Raw genomic sequence first — 19,940 nt, 5'->3', positions numbered from 1 at the left:
CACTCAACAAATCGTTTGTAACTGAAGGAATGTAGTAACTGGAATAGAATTCTGAATTTTCTCCCATCACAAAATTAATTCTCTCTCTCTCTCTCTCTCTCTCTCTGTTTTGTGTGTGTGTGTGTGTGTGTGTGTGTATTCTTATCTCTTGTTTCTGCTCTTTTTCCATACCCACATCTGAAGTAATTTTTTTTAGTCTATTATCTTTTTATGGAAGAATCCTCACTAGTTGTGCACATAAATCGCCAAAACGGTACTGATACAATATGTATAAAATGCTGATGTGAAATGGTGCAACATGAATCCGTGAAGTTTTATATATTCTGAGAAGGGATCTATGTGCTACAGCATGATATTTTTGGTTGTAACTCGTGTACGGTATTTCAAATGCTGCGCTAAGTATGAAAAGAAACATGTTCATTGTTACGAAGCATTTTGGTGAGTAACACGGTTGGATATCTTTACTGTTTTGAAATTATGAAGAATGAAGAAAGATGACGAACAAAACCGATTTTTTATATGCGACCAGTTTCGCGACTCCTTCAAGGGTTAACGAGGCTTTGTAACTGGCATTGCGCTTAAACTGTGAAAGTCTTTTAGTCGTTGTGTTTAAAGTTTGGCTTCGGGAACGTTTTGGTGCCTGTGTTCCTGTACCTTATGAACGTCATGTCATTTGAGCCTTTGCCATTCTTACATAGTGACTTTGGTAGCGATTACTGATTTATACTGTAGAGTGTACGACAGTGCTTCCATTCTGATCAGTCTTTGTGTACTGTTCTTAACGATTTTTCCTCGCTATGGAACCTATTGATTTTTTCACCCTTTCGTTTCCCCAGCTGCGGATTTGATTTATGATAATGATAATAATGATAACAGTGATGATGACGATGATGATAATAATAATGGCTGGGAGAAGCAAGGATGTGGGAAGAGAGGAAGAAATCAGTAGGATGGAAGTTGTGAAAGAAATGAAGAAAGTCAAAATGGGGAAAGCCCCAGGAATTGATGGAGTGTGTGCTGAAATGCTGAAGCATGGGGAATAGTTAGTAGTAGAATGGATGTGGAAGATGTGGTGATTGGCCTGGGAGGAGGGTAAAGTCCCGGAGGATTGGAAGTCAGGTATAATTATTCCCCTGTACAAAGGAAAAGGTGAAAAAGAAGAGTGTGGTAATCATAGGCGCATTTGTCTTTTTAGTGTAATAGGAAAAGCATATGGTAGGATACTTACTGACAGTTAGGGAAATAACAGAGGAATTGGCTGGAGAAGAACGGTGGGGGGGGGGTTAGGAAGGGAAGAGGTTGTGTAGATATTCATTCTTAGGTCTTTAGTGGAAAAGTTTCTAGAAAAAGGAAAGAAGTTGTATGCGGCCTTCATGGATTTGGAGAAAGCATATGACCGGGTGGATAGACAAGATTGTGGAAAGTGTTGAGAATGTATGGAATCGTATACCATAAGTTCCTCCAGGTAAAATTTCCCCACGAACGTTCCATCCACATGATTTCCCCTCAAACAATCCCCCCCATGATAAATTCCCCCAGTGATAATTCCCACATCTGACAGTTTTTTTGAGCTAACAGATCGTTCACCTGATTCCCCCATCTAAAAGTTGTTTTGAGCTAAGAGATCGTTTACCCTATGATTCACCTATCTAACTGTTGTTTTGAGCTAAGAGATCGTTTACCCTATGATTCACCTATCTAACAGTTGTTTTGAGCTAAGAGATCGTTTACCCTATGATTCACCTATCTAACAGTTGTTTTGAGCTAAGAGATCGTTTACCCTATGATTCACCTATCTAACAGTTGTTTTGAGCTAAGAGATCGTTTACCCTATGATTCACCTATCTAACAGTTGTTTTGAGCTAAGAGATCGTTCATCCGATAATTAGCCTGCCCTGAGCTGCAGGGGAGTTGCCTATCAGTTTTCTGTTGGCTGCCCTCAGCTGCAGGTTGGTTGTCCATCAGTTGTCTGTGCCCTAGCATCTATTCAGTATGGACGGTGGGTGTTAGCGCCGAAGTGGTGACATGTGGAGGCGTAGGAGGACTACTGGGCCTTGGGATAGGTGACTGCCTCCAAGAAATAGGCCCTGAGCCTTTGCCCAGAGTCGGACACGTAAAAAAAAAAAAAAAAAAAAACGAAAATATACTGGCGATGTGAACATTTTTATAATAGCTGCAGAGCTTGGGTCCATACGGCTTATGTCTCAGAGGAACCCATAATAAGTGCTAGAGCAGGCGCTTACAACCATCCGGCAACTTGTGCAAGAATTGAAGCTTGAAAGGCGGTGATGCAATGAGAAATACCGTTCAAGATGTCGGAACAATTACCACACGGGAAGCTATTGCAGTTGCCATTAAGCCACTGGATGAGGTCACAGTTGCCCTCACTTCAAGGACTTTCACGTAACATTCAAAACTGAAGAAAAAAAAAATAATCAGGAAATCAAGCTCTTTCAGTGTCTCGAATTGGTTTCGAAATTCCGGATTCAGATAAGTTTATCGAGGTTGGCTCATTGTCCTTAGCTTTCTAAAGGGGTGTTGACGATTCTGACCGTATTATAATATTGGCAACAGAAGCCGGCTTGGATGACCTCGAGAAATCTCGTTCATGGGCTTGTGACGGGACATTCAATTCATCGGCAAACATATGATGTCAGCAGTTCGCTTTACTTGCAATTTTCGGAGAATCATATGTTCCACGTTTGTTTGCCCAGATTCCAGATAACCATGAAGTGACCTATAGAAGACTTTCTCCTACACTTCTTGATCTTCGTCCAAGTGTTCAACCTAGTGACAGTATGATCCACTTTGACAAGGCAATGCAGAATGGTTTCACCTCAGTGTTTCCACCTGCTCCAGTTGTCGGGTGCTTGTTCCATCTAGGTCAGTCATGTTGGCGGAAAGTATGTGACATTGGTGAGTGAGTGAGATACAAAACAGACGTAAATTTCGCATTTAAAATGAAATGCTTCACTGCGTTGGCTTTCTTGCCTGTTGCTGATGTTGATGCATTCGAGGAACTGTCTGATGATGATGAAGACATTCCTGCTGTAGATATTACATATTTTGAAAATACCTACATTGGAATTAAGCGGGGACGAGGTGCTCGTCGGGGGAGAGATCAGCCACTTTTCCCATAAAGATAAAGAATGTTAGAGACCGTGTCATTAGCAACCTCCCAAGGAGAAACAACGAAGTGGAAGGCTTTCACATCACTTTTCGCTCATCCGTCACATCCACACACCCAAACTTGTGGAAACTCTGCAAGGCACTCGGCGGAGAAGAAGTGGTTCATTCAGACACAGACTGTCCACATTCGAAGAGGTGATGCATTTAAGAGGTGCAAGAAGTACCAAGCTATAAGTGCGCGAATAAATAATTTAATATCCCGTTACAGCAGTGATAACAAGATGACTTTTCTGAGGAACATTGGCCATAACTTACACGCACTTTAAGTTGATACTCATGACGAATATTTATATTTGTTTTAGTTTATGTAAGTAGTAACTGAGTGATGAAGTTAAATATATATTAGGTGGGTGGAATTTTCGTTTAATTTTTTTGGCATGAGTGGAATAGGCATGGGTGAAATTTCATGGAGGAATCTTCGTGGGTGGAATTTACATTGGTGGAATTTACATAGAACCCCGTGGAATGGGAAATTGTTGAATGCCGTGAAGAGTGCGTGTGGACAGTGAACTGAGTGAATTTTTCTTTTTGAAGGTTGGATTGAAACAGGGATTTGTCATGTCTCGATGGTTGTTCAATAAGGCACTGGCTGTAGGAGCAGCCTTAATGAGAGAGGGCAGTGTTTGGAAACTCCCTGTACTGTTGCTTGCAGATGATACTGTGTTGTTAAGTGAAGACGAAGGGAAGCTGCAAGGCTTGGTGAATGAGTTTGGGAGTGTGCGTAAGGAACAAAATCTAGAGCTGAATGTAGGGAAGAGTAAAGTTATGTTCTTCGAGGAAATGAAGTCACTGAATGTACATAGAGGTTGGATGAAGAGGAAATGGAAAATGTGAGTGCATTTAATTACTTGGGGAGTGTGATGAGTAAGGATGGAAGTTTAGAGGGTGAAGGGCTTGAAAGGGTACAGCAAGGAAGAAAGGTTGCTGGTTCTTTGAAAGCAGTGATAAGAAAACTGGAAAGTGAGCATGGAAGTGAAAAAATTGCTGCATGAGAGTATTGTGATACCAACTCTAACGTATGGAAATGAAGCGTGAATCTTGCTGGAAGGACAGAAAGTAAGAGTGAAAGCAGTGGAAATGAGTTATTTGAAAGGAGCATATGGAGTCACATGGAGAAACACACTGACAAATGAGGAAGCGAAGGAACGTTGTGGTGTCGATGTGGATGTGATAGAAAGCGTTAGGAGGAACACACCGATGTGGTTTGGCCATGTAGAGAGGATGGAGAGCGACATACTGACGAGGAGAGTGTATGTGAGTGAGGTGGTGGGGGGGAGAGGAAGGGAGAGGCCAAGGATGAGATGAAGGGGTGGAGTGGAGAGGTATATGAGAGAGGGAGGTGTGAGCTGGGAGCAGGGCAGTGAAATGGCTGGGGACAGGGCGACATGGACGCGATTTGTTTGTGGCCACCCCTTACGGGATAAAGGTGTCTCGCAATAGATAGATAGATCATCATCATCATTATTATTATTATTATATTATTATTATTATTATTATTATTATTATTATTATTATTATTATTATTATTATTATTATTATCATCATCATCATAGCACCAAAAATAACAAGTAATGGCTGTGTAGTATAAGAGTGAATGTATATAACGCTGAAAGGAGTGGAAAGCAAAAGTAGTCAAATAATAACATCAATATCTCATTCCAATGCCATGCTCTTGGAAAGGACTGGCGTGGTTATTACTCCACATTCATGGTTCAAGTTCTATCTTCTTTTCGTTTTCTGTACTTTCTTCTGCAATTCTTCTTTTATTTTCTTCTCCTTCTTCTACTTCATTTTGCAGTTCTGTGGGTTCCTAACACAAAATGTTAACCCAGTGAATTCCACACATCTTTCCACTTCAGCCGAACACTGGCACTTATATGAACTTGAAGGATTGTGTATGATTTGAGATTTTGGTGCATAAGGCAGTAGATGAATTATGATGGGAGAGGAGGCATTACTTGATAGCAGTGTTGGCTATTTCGGAATTTAATTTTGAACTGGTTTATACTGCACCATCGCAGTCTGACAAGGTGATCTCTGCAGTAACAAGAAATGAAAGCTCTTTGCGATGATTTTGTAGAGATGACTCTGGTATGATAGTGTTTGGTTGCAAATATGCGTAATGGTAATTGCCGTGTGTGTTTGTTTATATCTTAGTGTAGTGAAATAGCTGCTGTAAAGGACATGTTTTCAACGCATTTCAAACTGTGCAGATAAACTGTTCATTGTCACTGATCCAACACTTTAGGTCACAATATATACAGTATATATATATATATATATATATATATATATATATATATATATATATATATATATATATATGTGTGTGTGTGTGTGTGTGTGTGTGTGTGTGTGTGTGTGTGTGTCGACAGGGATGGATGACCCGTTTATATTGTTGTAATGCAGGACAGTTTAAAATGTAGCTGATGAGATGTATCTTGAAACAGTTCCTAAGCACTGTCTGCTTTATTAGTTTTACTGACATGTTTCCTGCTGCTGTATTTTGTTTTCATCTAACGGATCTGAGATACTCCCACAACCTTAACGTAAAGTCTTGGTTGCATGGCTTTGATGAATTTTAATAATATGAATGAGTTTCAATGGCTACAGGTCAAATCGACCCTCCAGTATGACTATGCTTGGCCATCGACTGACAGTAAAGGAATTAAGAATATTTTTCAGGTTAGAACAGATGTGCTGCAATGAAGATTTTGTTTTATGGAATGTCATCCATAAATTAGGGTCGGTGAAAGTGCTGGATTGTGGACACAGCCCGAAACACGAGTTGTGATTGTAGGAGGTGATGAGGGAGCAGCGACCCTGCTGTTACACCCCGCCTACCGCAACACACGCCACGCCCTCTACGTCACTACAGACACCAACAGCATGCACCGCAATTCACACCGTAGGTTACAAGTGGGACACAGTGATCACAGTTTTGACTAGGACGGTGGTTTCCGTTTTGTGTACCATTTATGCACATTTTCTTACCCATAAAAGTCTAAATTAGGTTGGGTTTGTTTTCTTTGTGTCAGGTTAGGTTCATTTGTTGCAGTTCATCTGTTAGGTAAGATTAGGATAGGTAAAGTTAGGTTATAGATAAGAAAAAATGTAAGAGTGACCATCCTGTGAAAACCAGTCTTAGCAGAGTGCAAAAATGTATCAAAATGGAGAAATGGTATAGAGAAGGGAAATCTGCGACCAGGTAATTGTGACATGACTGGTTGAAACCACCACGTATGGTAAAAAAGGAGATTATTTTATTATGTGTGTTTTCTTAGTTCAGTACTCTAACGTAATTCTACTGAGTTGCCGTAAATTATCCCTTTTGTTGTCAGTACATATATATATATATATATATATATATATATATATATATATATATATATATATATATATATATATATATATATGTGTGTGTGTGTGTGTGTGTGTGTGTGTGTGTGTGCAGTAGGTAAGTTCGTGAAGGTGAGTAAGCAGTAGGTAAGTATTAAGCGTGAAGGTGTGAGTAAGTAGCAGGTAAATACTGAGTGAAGATGTGAGCAAGCAGTAGGTAAATTCTAGAGATAAGGTGTGAGTAAGCAGTAAGGAAGTAGGCTACTAAGAGGAAGGGTAAGGAGTAGGCAAGTAGCCTACTAAGAATGTGTGAGTTAGCAGTAGTAACTCCATTTGTCAGTGCAAATGAAAAGCAAAAGGATCATTGGGCAACGGAAATGGACTATCTAGCCCAGTAGTTCTTAATTTTTTTCAGCTTCGATACCCCCAGGCTCAACTTCAAGTCAACCCGATACCCCCTCTCTAATACTGTTATCCCTCTCAGTGTATAGTCCTGAAGAAAGAAAAAGGGCATGGCTATGAATGAACAGCTGAGTTCCATATATGCTTTTATTTTTGTTTTCAACAAAATAACATTCATACACAATTTTGTGTAGTTACCATACAGAATTCTTTTTTTTTTTTTTTTTCAGGATGCCTTTCTGGAGACCCCTAAGAACCCATTTCGATACACTCTGAGCGTTGCAAGGCACTACTTTAAGAACACCTGCTCTAGCCTTTACCCAGAGTCAGATGATTTAATAAAAATTACAATCACTTTTGAAAGTTCCCTACACATAACCAGATACAAACACCGAGGCTGTAACTACCTCTGGGTTTTCTTCTTTAGTACCTGGAAAATACATGAATCTGTTATCTTAATTTTATTTTCAAATTATTTCTAATCTGTCGAAACACTGAATAAGTTATATGTTTACAATTAACTGTTCCATCCAGCTCAGATACAAAGTGTGGCACTGCTTCGATCATGACTTGTCAGTATCCAGATAAGAAACATGCTCCAGATCTCATAAAATTAGGGCAAATAATGGTTCAATCATGGCAAATGGTCCTCCCTACCCATACATAGCTACAAATTTTCAGAATCGTTTCATCTACTGCCTCTTAACGCCCGGAAAACGAATATGTTATTCTGTCTTCATTTAGGGTTTATTTCAGATCTACACACACGCTGCCCTGTACCGGTACACTAGCAGTCAAAATTCCCTCCCTACTTAACCACAGGTAAAAGGTTTGGAACTGTTTCTGTGTCTCACTTCTCAATAACCCTGGATTTATATTGATGATTACTCAAGGAAAAAAAAATGTGAAAGAACGTGACATATATGAATGCAAGTAGCGCAAAGGTACAGAAAGATCGATGGATGAAGGCTTTGTCCGTGAATCATTTGACACCTTAATTACGAATCAGTAATAATAGTTGTTTGCGTCAAGGGTCGCAGCATTATTCATTTGTTTCTTCGGAAATGATTTATTTGCTAGTATGTAGTTCAGTACCATTTCTAATATGGGGAAATGCACGTAATGGCACATTTACAGAATGAATAAGTCCCCTCCGTTCAATGTCTTATTTTTTTCTCTTAGCATAAAAATTTGCCAAGAAGGTAACGGGACTCTATCACTCCACCCTGTAATAAGTCTGCAGTTATGAGTAATTGTCCTTTTATACTCCGAAACCTTTTCAAAGGCTATGAGATCTTGTCCAATTTGTTCTTTTTGTGCAGTAACCTCTTATTTATTACATATTGCCAACATAGCATGTTATTTTACTTAAATACGACGCTGTCTAACATCTGGGATTAGATACAGCTTCATATAAAATACTTTCCGTTTAATTCATTTCTTCCAGACTGGTTTATGCCTCCCAGATAAAAACAGCGTCATAGCAAATAGTTAAGCAATATTACACATGCGAGTTATAACCTCGCTTCCTGACCTAAAGTCCGCAGGTGCTAAGGGAATCGTGATTGTGCTGTCCTAATGCAGCCAGTGTTTACCAGCAACGTAAGTCAGTCTTCTGCCTCGTCCTCCGTGAAGGCACTCATCCAAAAACCCATCCACCCATAAAATCAACCCAGCTACCCAACCCGCCCTCCAACTCACCTTTTCAGTGTGCCAGTCCACTCGGCCCACCAAAATAACCACCCACCTTAACACCCACCCTATACCCGTCCGGCCCTACCACCCACCACCCATTCATCCACCACCCCACTCTCCCTCCCACCCATCTACCCACCCTGCCCAGTCATAAAGTCAGCCCATTACCTATCCACCTAGCCTAATCCTATTCACGCACCCACCCACCTATACATCCTGCTCTCACATGCAGATGGCAGTTTCCACAGCCTAACCTAACACTTAAATGGTGCTCTTCGACATGCTATCTATCTATTTATCTTGCCAGACGCCTTAATCCCGTAAGGGGTGGCCAGAAACAAATCGCCTCAATGTCGCCCTGTCCCCCGCCATTCACAGCCCTACTCCAAGCTCACACCCCCCTCTCTCATATATCTCTCCACTCCAGATCTCCAGCTCACCCTTGGCCTCCCCTTCCCTCTCCCCCCTTCCACCTCACTCACACTCTTCTCGTCAATCTCTCACTCTCCATCCTCTCCACATGGCCAAACTACCTCAGTGTGTTTCTCCTAACGCTTCCTATCACATCCGCATCCACACCACAAAGTTCCTTCACTTCCTTATTTGTCAATCTGTTTCTCCACGTGACTCCACATGCTCCTCTCAAGTAACTCATTTCCTCTGCTCTCATTCTTGACTTCTGTCGCTCCAACAAGGTCTAAGCTTCACTTCCATGTATTAGAGTTGGTGTCACAACACCGTCATGTAATAACTTTTTCACTTTCATGCGCACTTCCCTGTCTCTTATCGTTGCTCTCAAGGAACCAGCAACTTTCTTCCTTGTTTTACCCTTTCAAGCGCTTCTCCCTCACAACTTCCATCCTTACTCATCACACTACGCAAGCACTTAAATGCACTCACATTTTTCATTTCCTTCTCATCCAACCTCACTGTACTTTCATTGACTTCGCTTCTCAAGAAGACCATAACTTTACCCTTTCCTACATTCACCTTTAAATTCCGTTTCTTATACACTCTCCCAAACTCATCCACCAAGCCTAGCAGCTCCCCTTCGTCTACACTTAACAACACAGTATCATCTGCAAACAATTTTACAGGGAGTTTCCAAGCACTGCCCTCTCTCATTAGGGCCGCTTCAACATCCACTGCCCTACCTTGTATCTCTTTTATAACCCCATCCATATACAGATTGAACAACCATGGAAACATGACACATCCCTGTTTCAATCCAACTTTCAAATAGAATAATTCACTCAATTCACTATCCACACGCACTGCAGCCTTAGCACCCTCATACATACTCTTCATGGCATTCAGCAGCTTCCCATCTACTCTATATATTCTTAATACTTTCCACAATCCTTGTCATCCACCCTGTCGTATGCTCTCTCCAAATTCATGAAGGCCACATTCAACTTCTTTCCCTTCTCTAGAAACTTTTTCATTAAAGATCTAAAAATGAATCTCTGATCTATACAACCTCTTTCCTTCCTAAAACTTCCCTGTTCTTCTCCAACTAATTCCTCTGCTATTTCCCTAACTCTACCAATATGTCCTACCATACACTTTCCTATTACCCTAAGAAGACAAATGAAACCCCATCCATATACAGACTGAACAACCACGGAGACATGACACATCCCTGTTTCAAACCAACCTTCAAACAGAAAAATTCACTCAGTTCACTATCCAAAAGCACTACAGCCTTAGCACCGTCATACATACTCTTCACGGTATTCAACAACTTCTCATCTACTCCATATATTCTTAATACTTTCCACAATCCTTGTCTATCCACACTGTCATATGCTTTCTCCAAATCCATGAATGCCGCATACAACTTTTTTCCCTTCTCTAGAAACTTTTCCACTAAAGAGCTAAGAATATATATCTGATCTACACAACATCTTCCCTTCCTAAAGCCTCCCTATTCTTCTCCAACTAATTCACTGTTATTTCCCTAACTCTGTCACTAAGTATCCTACTATATAACTTTTCCTATTACACTAAGAAGGTAAAAGCCCCTATGATTACCACACACATCTTTTTTCCCCTTTTCCTTGTACAAGGGAATAATTATACCTGACTTCCAATCCACCGAGACTCTACATTCTTCCCAGGCCAATCTGCACATCTTCCACAATTATTCTACTCCTTTCTCTCCCCCATGCTTCAGCATTTCACCACACACTCCATCAATTCCTGGGGCTTTCCCCATTTTGACTTTCTTCATTGCTTCCAGAACTTCCATCCTATTGATTTCTCCCTCTCTTCCAACATCCCTCCTTCTCCCCGCCATTCTCCAACCACTTACTGTATACTCGCATTACTGTCATTCTCTTTTTTCAACAATTCCTTAAAGTATTCTCTCCATCTTCTCACTTCTTCTCCCTTCTCCTCTAGTAATCTGCCATTTTTAACTTTCACTCCCCGACTAACTTCTTTGACACTCTATCTAATTCTCTTTACCCCTTTCCAGAGCATTTTCTCACATTCTCTCCACTTTACACTTCGACATTCGTTTTCAGCATATGACGTTCTGTTTGAGACCAGTCTAAGAGATGCCACTTTGTAATCAGTAATTATTAATGGTTTGCAAATGATTATCAAACAATAAAGGAAATAATCCCCGACGTAGTAAATCGTGTAGTTAAAATGGGATGCTTCAGAATTGTTATGGTATGGAATGATGTGGAGAAGCTAGTAATGTATTAGGGCAAGTAAAACCTGTCGTAAGCTGAATCAAATATTCTGAAGGTAGGCAGAATATAATGAATTAGTTTTCTTCCTTGACATGGTTGGCGAAAAAAAAAAGCCAATTACTTAACAAAGAACTTGATAATACAGAGCCGCCTAGGCTATACGATAGATATAGCCGCTTTCGATGTCTTCATTTGCGGATGGTTATTAATGCGATTTCGTTCTTTTTATTCATAGTATTGTTGCTATGGAGTCTTGAAATGCGTCGGCAGGAGTAAAAGAACGTGCTCTTTTCTGTAGATGAATCCATTATCTATTCCTATTTCACTTTTTTTTTTTCGTTTATAAGTATCGTAACTGTAACTGATGACGTGTCTAATTATGTCAGATGTGGCTGTGGTGTGGCGGCGGTGTGGCTACTGTGAGAACGGAGCACCGGGTATGGAGTTGTTAGGAAGCTGGAACATGAAAGCAGCTGAAATTCCTGGACATCCCTCTTTGTTCAGAGGTAAGGACTGAGGGCTTATAATTTTCATTAATTCCTTCAGTACAGAAAGTTCATAATAATTTTTAAAAATCATCGATTAGGGAGAAAATAAAATTATTTTTTCCTCCAATTGAACTGGTTACGCTAAATAAATTGTATAGCTTATTTCCAATGAATATGTAAAAAACAATAGGTCAACTCTTTTCGAAATTTACTTTACTAGAGACTGTTGTCCATTTTCAGGATGTTATAAACTGATCCAGCCGTAAAGTTCGTGTCACACTTGCCTGAAACATGTGTTCAAGACAATATGCAGAGTGTTTGCTGTACGGAACATGTAATTACAACCTTTCATTAATAAACGCAAAATGTGTCAACCATCGTGACCAGAAGATCTTAAATTCACTATCATCCCCATTGCAATAGGTCGGGGCGAATGGATCCGATAGGGAAACAACGTTATAATTACGTTACGGCTGCATAATAGACCTGCAGTGGCGAGATAGGTTCGAGCCCCACACAGATAACGGTGCTTTACGGTGCAGATTACAGTTTGCAGACATTATCACAAACATTGAGAGGTACAGTCGTCAGCATAAATTCGCTGCAAGTCTACTCGTGTAATGTGAGTCCGTTTGTCTGGCAACAGTGTAAGGGGAGTAGTTGCCACACAGACTTTTATGCACTTTAAAGAGGTCTTTTTAAAAAGTGTTACTAGCGACTGCCTAAAGTTCAATATTCTGTACACCGTATTTAATTAGTATAAAAAGGTGCAAGAGTTGACAGAATGTTATGGAACGACGTATGAGAGTAATATTCTGGTATTTCTTATTATAACCGTGTCTAAACTCCCTTCCCCTCTCTCCTCCATATCATTCTGATATCCCCCCGTCCCTCCCTCTCTCTCCTACCCCCCACGCGTGTTCATGCCTCTCCACTTTCTCCTCTTCCCACCCCTTCCACCTTCACTCATTTATCCACGGCACTAAGTCGATTGACGCATGGTAATTCTCTCTTGACTGTTTACAAAACTCAGTCTGCCCTATTCCCAGTTGCTCACAGTACTACCAACTATATCCAAGGTTTATTAACATTACTGCTTCCTGTCCGAGTTTCATTCTCTGCCTCCCCGTCTCCTGCCCACTTATTTTATTTCAGTTGCCGAGAGATACATGAACATTGAGGTCTCGTTCTTGTGATGTATCCCATACTGGTGTTTGTTTGAGTGAGCCTGGCAGTCGGTGGCTATTATTTCAGTAGGCGGAATAAAAACAAAAATTTGTTCCCATTCCTCCTACTTGTCTATTTCTCTTTCCAGAGAAAATGTTCCGATTCTCCACTGTTCACTGATTCATGAAGCAGTATCAGAACCATAATGTTTCCAATTCCTGCATCATGTTTGGAGATGAGAGTGGAAGAAAAAGACTTGCATGACAAGAAACTCTTGAATGTTGAGGAGCAAAAAGGTTACAGGAATTGACAAGAAACAGAGAAGAGTGCAGTTCATTACGAAGATTAGCGCCGTGGGTAATATAAGGTAGACAAGGCAGGGAGAGAGGGGAGTGGAGATGAGGAGAGCAAGGGGAAGGTGGAGTTGAGGTTAGAGGTAGGCAGGGGAGGGTCATCGTGAGGGGTACGGGGGAGAGAGCATAGTTTCATCATTCCATAACATTCATCTGTCGTCTTTTGCACAATTTTATGCTAATCAGATGTAAAGAATATTGCATTCTGGGTGATTTATAGTACTACTTCTTACAAACACGTCTTTAAAGCTTATAAAAACCTGTGTGCCAACTACTTCCCATCCACCGTTGCCAGACAAAACGACCACATCACACGAGCAGTCTTGCAGCGAATTTGTGCTGACGACTGTACATGTTGGAAACACTGATGTCTCAAATATGTTTTCTTCAATGTCTGAGTGTGGAGGAGGTTTAGTATGGCGGACATGAACTGAGCAAGTCATAAGCTGACAGGCAAACTGTATCCTAAAAAATGAGTTGTCCAGATACTAGAGCTTCGTGTTGATTGACCTGCATCATAAATATCAGCGTTTTTGGTAGGTTTATGATGAGGACTTCTCAACAAAGTAAATAAGACTGATGCCTAGAAAGGTGTAACTGGTGCACTGTTACTCGATAAAAAAAAAAAAAAAAGATGCTCAGAGAAAGATGAGAAAATTTGTTAACTAAATAGAGATGCATGGAAAATTAAATGCATATCTCGTGATGGAAGAGACGATGCATATATCAGAACATAACATGAACTCAAGGGCCTGAGTTTCATATTAAAATTCAACAATCACTCCTGGCATTCGGCGGTTCCCTCGTCCACGCAATGTCACAGCGGCAATAATCACATCTTCAACTAATGGGATGGGCAGTTTTTCATGCATTTGTTCTCTGCGTGTTCTCTTCACATCCCTCTCTAGGATGTTGATAGCTTTACCCCTGAAGGTGCGGCCAAACTTGGTCCAAACTTGTGATCAACCGACAGCACCGAGTTAGAGCTGCTGCAATATCCTAGTCTGAACGTTGGACAGATCCCTAAGCCTCATTTTCTCTTGTCAGTCACATATTTGGGCAACCATTTTTGCCTGGTTCCGTAACTTTACAGGCATTAGAGTCATTTGAGAGAAACGCAACTGCTCCTGTTCAAGTTTCACCCCTTCTGTGTTTGCCTTCAGGAAACTATGGTTGGAGACAGGCCTCTTCCTACTCCTAGAGGATATACTGAGTTCTGCTCACCTCATCTTCTGAACTGTGGCTCTCGAGGTGGTTGTGCTATTATGTGCCATACAGATATGCCATCCACGTCTTTTTCCGTCCAGACCCCTCTACAGGCTGTTTCTGTTGAATTACATGCAGGAGGACTCACATATTCTGTAACCTTTATTTACCACCCTCTGTGCCAATCTTGATCACCTTATTCGTCAAGTTCCTGGGCCATTTGTTCTTCTAGGTGACCTAAATGGGCGTCATGCTTTGTGAGGTTATACTCTAAGTAACTCCCATGGTGACCTGGCATCTTTGAAGATTTAATCCCGGTTCTTCTCACTACGGGGGCTCAACGCATTTTCACGTACAAAATAGTATTCTCTCCATTACTGATCTTACATTGGTCTCCCCTGATTGTTCTTTGGACTTTTTCTGCGAGACTGCCTGACTTGCACGGTAGTGATCATTACCCCTTTATTAAGCAGCTGTATGCCGGTGAAGCGTGTCCCTGACTGGTGTTTGGGTGAGCCTGACTGGGAAGAGTTTGCGGAACTTGACTTTGTCCTGATTTTCGGAGTGTTGATGATGCAGAACAGTATATCACATCTAATGTATATCAGACTGGTCTCTCCTCTATTCCTCGAACGTCTGGAAAGTTTTGCGGGAGACCTGTGCCTTGGTGGAATGAGGGATGTGCTTTGGCTAGGAGTGTCAAAAAATCTGCTAGCAGAAGATAGAGGACAAGTAATGATACTGTTTTTTTTTTTTAATTAACAGCTCGTGCCCATTATGAGTGGGTTCTGAAGAACTCGTGTCACACCTCGTGGAGAACCTGTCTCGCCTGTCACCTCGTCCACTCCTTTACTTCTGGTCTAGAAGAAGGTGAGGAAGATAACGGACAAGTATTCACCTCCTCCTCTTCCAGTACTTAAAATTCAGGGGTCTCCTGAGATAGCTTCAGCTGACAGGGCACTTCTATAATGCTTCTCAGTCAGATCCCGCCAAGTATTCAGATCTCTCTGGTACCAAAAGCAGAGGTTTGGTACTGTATTTCCTTTCTGTCTAGTGAAAGGAAGCCCTATAATGCATTCTTTACTCTCCATGAACTGCATGCTGGTCTCCAGGAGTGTAGTGGCATTCCGTATGCTATGATTCGCCATTTTTTTTTTTTTTTTTTTTAAATAACAGAAGGGAGGAAGGAAAATCAAATGGGGAAAAAAAAAATCCATACACCAGACTACTGGTGTCCTCCATTCATAAAATATCTGTAACAGTTAGACTTGAACAGTTGTGGGTTGAAATTTGGAGGAAAACAACTCTGGGGAAGCGAGTTCCAGAGAGATGCAGTTCGGGGAATGAAAGAATTCTGATAGGCAGAAGTTCTGCAATATGGTTGAGTGACATTCCAGTCATGAGCGATACCAGATGCCGTACTATTCTCCATTGTTTTTATTTGATATAAATAATAGGGTGGGACGAAGATGCAGCCCACACTAATTGGAAGATTGGAGTAGTTCCCCTTCTCCTAAGCCAGGTAAGGATCATTTTAATGTTCGTAATTATCATCCCACATATTTGACACCATTTGTGTGCTCACTGTTTGAGAAGATGGTTACCATGAGGCTAGTTTGGTATCTAGAGAAATATAGTTTCTTTTCTCCTTCATAAATTGGGTTTCGCAGGATGGGGTGTATGTCTGACGACCTCATCCGGCATGAATCAGTCATCTGTGAAGCTTTTGCTTCTTGACAGCATCCTGTGGCTGTGTTTTTTTTTACATAGAAAAGGCTTTTCATAGGACATGGAGCCATGGCATCCTGCATCAGCTTTCCAGGTATGGGTGGCTGGGTCGCCTGCCATTGTTACTAAGGGATTTCTTGTCTAGGTTTCAGATCTGCGTTGGCTCGTCTCTCTCTCCCCCTCGGGTTCAGGAGGAGGGTGTTCCACAGAGGAGTGTGCAGGCCATGAATTTATTGAGGAGGTTGTCTAACCTCGTGAGCACACACACCACAAAGCCCGCCAGGAGACAGGACATGTGTGCTGGGCAATCCCAAGGTCCTGTCCTCCCCACTTACTATTTTTAACAAGCCTATACACCACTGACCGGGTTAATGTATGGCCCAGCCTGCACTATATGTGCAGGAAATCTTCGAACGAACGAACGAACGAACCTCGTGAGGTGCTGACAACAAGACGCTCATGAATCTTTATCATGCTGTGGTGGGATCTAAGCTTGCCTATGGTTGCTTGGTGCATTCCTTGGCTACTGTGCCGCTGTTTAGTGTTCTTAATCCTGTACATCATGCTAATTGGTGACTTACAGTAGTACTGATGCTTTCAAAACCTCCCCAATTCCTAGCTTGCTAGAGGAGACTGGTGTGCTCTCCTTAGATCTGCAGTGTAAGTCATTATCATACGTTGCTGGAACCACGTGCAACGTCTCCCAGACTGACTAGCAGCCATTTCTGTGTCTCACCAATCATTCTTTCACTATTATCATTCTCATTCTCGCACTCCGCACGCTTCTGGATTCAAGGTTAGGTAGATCATGAAAGAGTTAGGTCTGTCAGCTGTGCATGTTTGCATTCTCCTGGTCCCAAGGATCGGTCCTTGGTTCCTTCCAATAGTGCAGTTCTGCAGGGATTTTGCTGGCACTAAGTCTTCCGCCTCTTCCCAGGCAATACATGAATTATTTTTAGAACATTCATCCTTTCAAGGAGATACTGTCCCTTCTTATGCAGACGGATCCAAGTCAGCCACTGGCGTTGGATTTGGAGTGGTGTTCCCAGATTCTGCGAGGGGAGGTAGCCATCCACTAGATGCATCTGTTTTTTACTGTAGAATTTTGTGCTGTCATTTTAGATTATCAGCTCATTTTAGCCGATCCAGGCACGTATTTTACGACTTTTAGCAGCTCTCAAGGCGTTCTTTTTGGCTCTTGGAAATTTCAGTTCAGCTCATCCTCTGGTCCTTGCTGTTCTTGAGTTTTTTTTTTTTCTTTTAATGCGAGGAAGAAGGAACCAAAGGCTAGGGGCCTGCAGAACAGTTGTTTCCAAGCAAAAAACAAAAACAATAAAAAATAGGGCTAAATTCAAGATCCGTTAATTACGAGATGCCTGGATATACTGCGTTTGAAAGACTGGAGATCATAGGCAGAAGGAAATACAGACAGAGGGAGACAGCTCCTGAGTAGACCTGTTGCATAAATGAAAGACTGGGAGTAACGGTTACCTCTCGTACTATACTCGGTTCCACGGAGTCTGACGCACAGATTTTGCCAGCTGATGACAGGCGGAATTGGTAACACTGCGCCGTGTCCTCGGGCGGTGATTGGTCAATCTCCATCGTATTTGAACGTGCGCCAAATTGAATTTGTATTCCTACCAACCTCCTCATTTATTTGTAAGATACAGAATTATACGGCTGCAGATTAATGCAATGATATCTTTAGTGATATGTCCTTTTTAATTTATTAGAGATAAAACTGAACGACACTGATAACAAAACTAAGGCGCTACTGGACGCAAACGGACAACAGTTAAGGACAGAAGCAGGCCTAATGATAATTATGTTTTATTTGTTTATATTGTCATTTCACTATGATTAATTTCGTTCACACTTTACGCGGTTTAATTGTAGCGGCATGGTACAAGTTATTATTTTCTCATGGGGGTTCCTCTTATCTTTCCTTTATTCCGTCGTTAACAAATACTCGGTTCATTCTGCAATAATGTAATCCATTACTTTCCGGGTCTCTCTCTCTCTCTCTCTCTCTCATGATACTCTCTTATGAAATGGCTCAGGAAAATAAACACCAAACGTATTACTGTAAGAATTTTTTTTTTTTACTGAATCTGACTATGAATACAAACAAAATAATGTAGTTCTGTAAAGCTACTGTTACCTATGAAGGTATTGAAAATGTGTGTTTATTAAGAACAGCATGTATTGACCCCAGTGAGATTGTGTGTGTGTGTGTGTGTGTGTGTGTGTGTGTGCGTGTGTGTGTGTGCTCACACAAATCATAATCAAGAAAAGCTAAGCATATCTAAGGTAAGGTTGTATATTTAGGTCTCCATATCACTTTCCTCTTAACTTGGATCGTCCACACTACTTTCGTCAGATGCCACATTAATTACCAAATTTTCAACATAATGATCTTGTGCAATGTCCTTGGCCCTGAAATCAGCCTCAGTTTTTAGTGTGTGGTCGATGCATTTCCGCCAATGTTCCGATGTTATGTTGTTGATTGCCTCGTAGGCTATTTGCTCAATTCTCTTCAGGCACTGGTTACCATTAGAGTTTTTCTGCTTCACTTCAGTTTTCACCTGTGCCCAAATTAGTTCAATGGGGTTCAGCATGCAGTGGTAGGGGGGTAGCCTGAGTACACTATGTCCGTGACTAACTGCTATCTGATCAATTTCGTATTCTTGCTTTGACTTGTGTTTTTTACAGATCTGAAGTAACTGTACTTTAGTAGTAGAGGGATCATGGGAGATGTTGTTTGAAGCTAACCACTGTAGTAGTTCATCTTTTCTGCTGCTGGTTGTTGGCACTTTACAGGTGAATTTTGAGTGGTATGGTGCATTATCTAAAACTATTAGTGATCCTTCACTGATGTTGGGAAGTAATTGTTCTCGGAACCAGATCTTGAACCGTTCATGGTCCATAGCATCATGGTAGTCCCACTTTGATCCATTCTTGGACCGGAACATCAAAAGAGCTCCAGGTATGAAGCCTTGGTGACCACCAGCATGAACTATGATGAATCTGGCACCTCTCCCCGTCTTAAGTTTAGGGCCAGCTGTTCCGTCTGGATCAGTCCAACAATGCTCAACACAGATGTTTTGGTTGATCCATGTTTCATCCAAAAAGACCACCGGACGGAGATGGGAACTTGCTCTGTTGTTGTTCATTTCTCGAAGGTATTCTTTTCTGGCTGCCACAATGTCCTTCCTTTCCATCAAAATTTTCCTTCCACTTTGCACCTTCTTATACTGAAATCCCAGTTGTCTTATTATTCTAAATAATGAAGTTCGATACCCCTTGAAACTGATAGGAGGCTCCTGGACTTTCTTTAATAAAGCCGAAATCGGTGGCAGTTCACCTCGTTCATAAAATCCCAGCAGCTCTCGTCTGATGTATCCTTGGTCAAAACTGTCCAGATTTCCTACGATGGGCGATGGTCGTACACGTTAGGAGGTGAACACATTATACCATTCGGTGACTTAGAAGCCTCTGCTATTATCCTCTGGATAGTTCTGTAGCTGACTCCTGTTGCTTTTGCTGTTTTCAGTGTCACCTGTAGTTGTGTTTCACACTGACCCTCCCTCGTAAAAAATCGGTGAACGTTCATTATAATATTTCGTCCCTGACTTCCATATTTGTGAGGGGACCGTTGGAACTTTTTG

The 19,940-nt window shown here is 41.3% G+C and overlaps 1 protein-coding gene across 1 annotated transcript; it reads right to left on the bottom strand.

Moving 5' to 3' along the window:
* Positions 1-18,620: 18,620 nt before the first annotated feature.
* LOC145405568 (uncharacterized) lies at positions 18,621-19,445 on the bottom strand. Its single transcript, XM_080276900.1, has one exon. It carries the CDS (start codon positions 19,443-19,445, stop codon positions 18,621-18,623), a length of 825 nt encoding a protein of 274 aa, XP_080133026.1.
* Between the last annotated feature and the right edge of the window lie 495 nt (positions 19,446-19,940).

This window comes from Coenobita brevimanus, chromosome 67 (assembly GCF_032717465.1).
Source record: "Coenobita brevimanus isolate Jiangsu-jjx chromosome 67, ASM3271746v2, whole genome shotgun sequence".
In the NCBI taxonomy this organism is placed as follows: Eukaryota; Metazoa; Arthropoda; class Malacostraca; order Decapoda; family Coenobitidae; genus Coenobita; species Coenobita brevimanus.
This window is presented reverse-complemented; position numbering and strand designations above follow the sequence as displayed.

Coding starts and splice junctions, on each gene's coding strand:
- LOC145405568 (XM_080276900.1), bottom strand. CDS start 19,445: ATGAACAACAACAGAGCAAGTTCCCATCTCCGTCCGGTGGTCTTTTTG.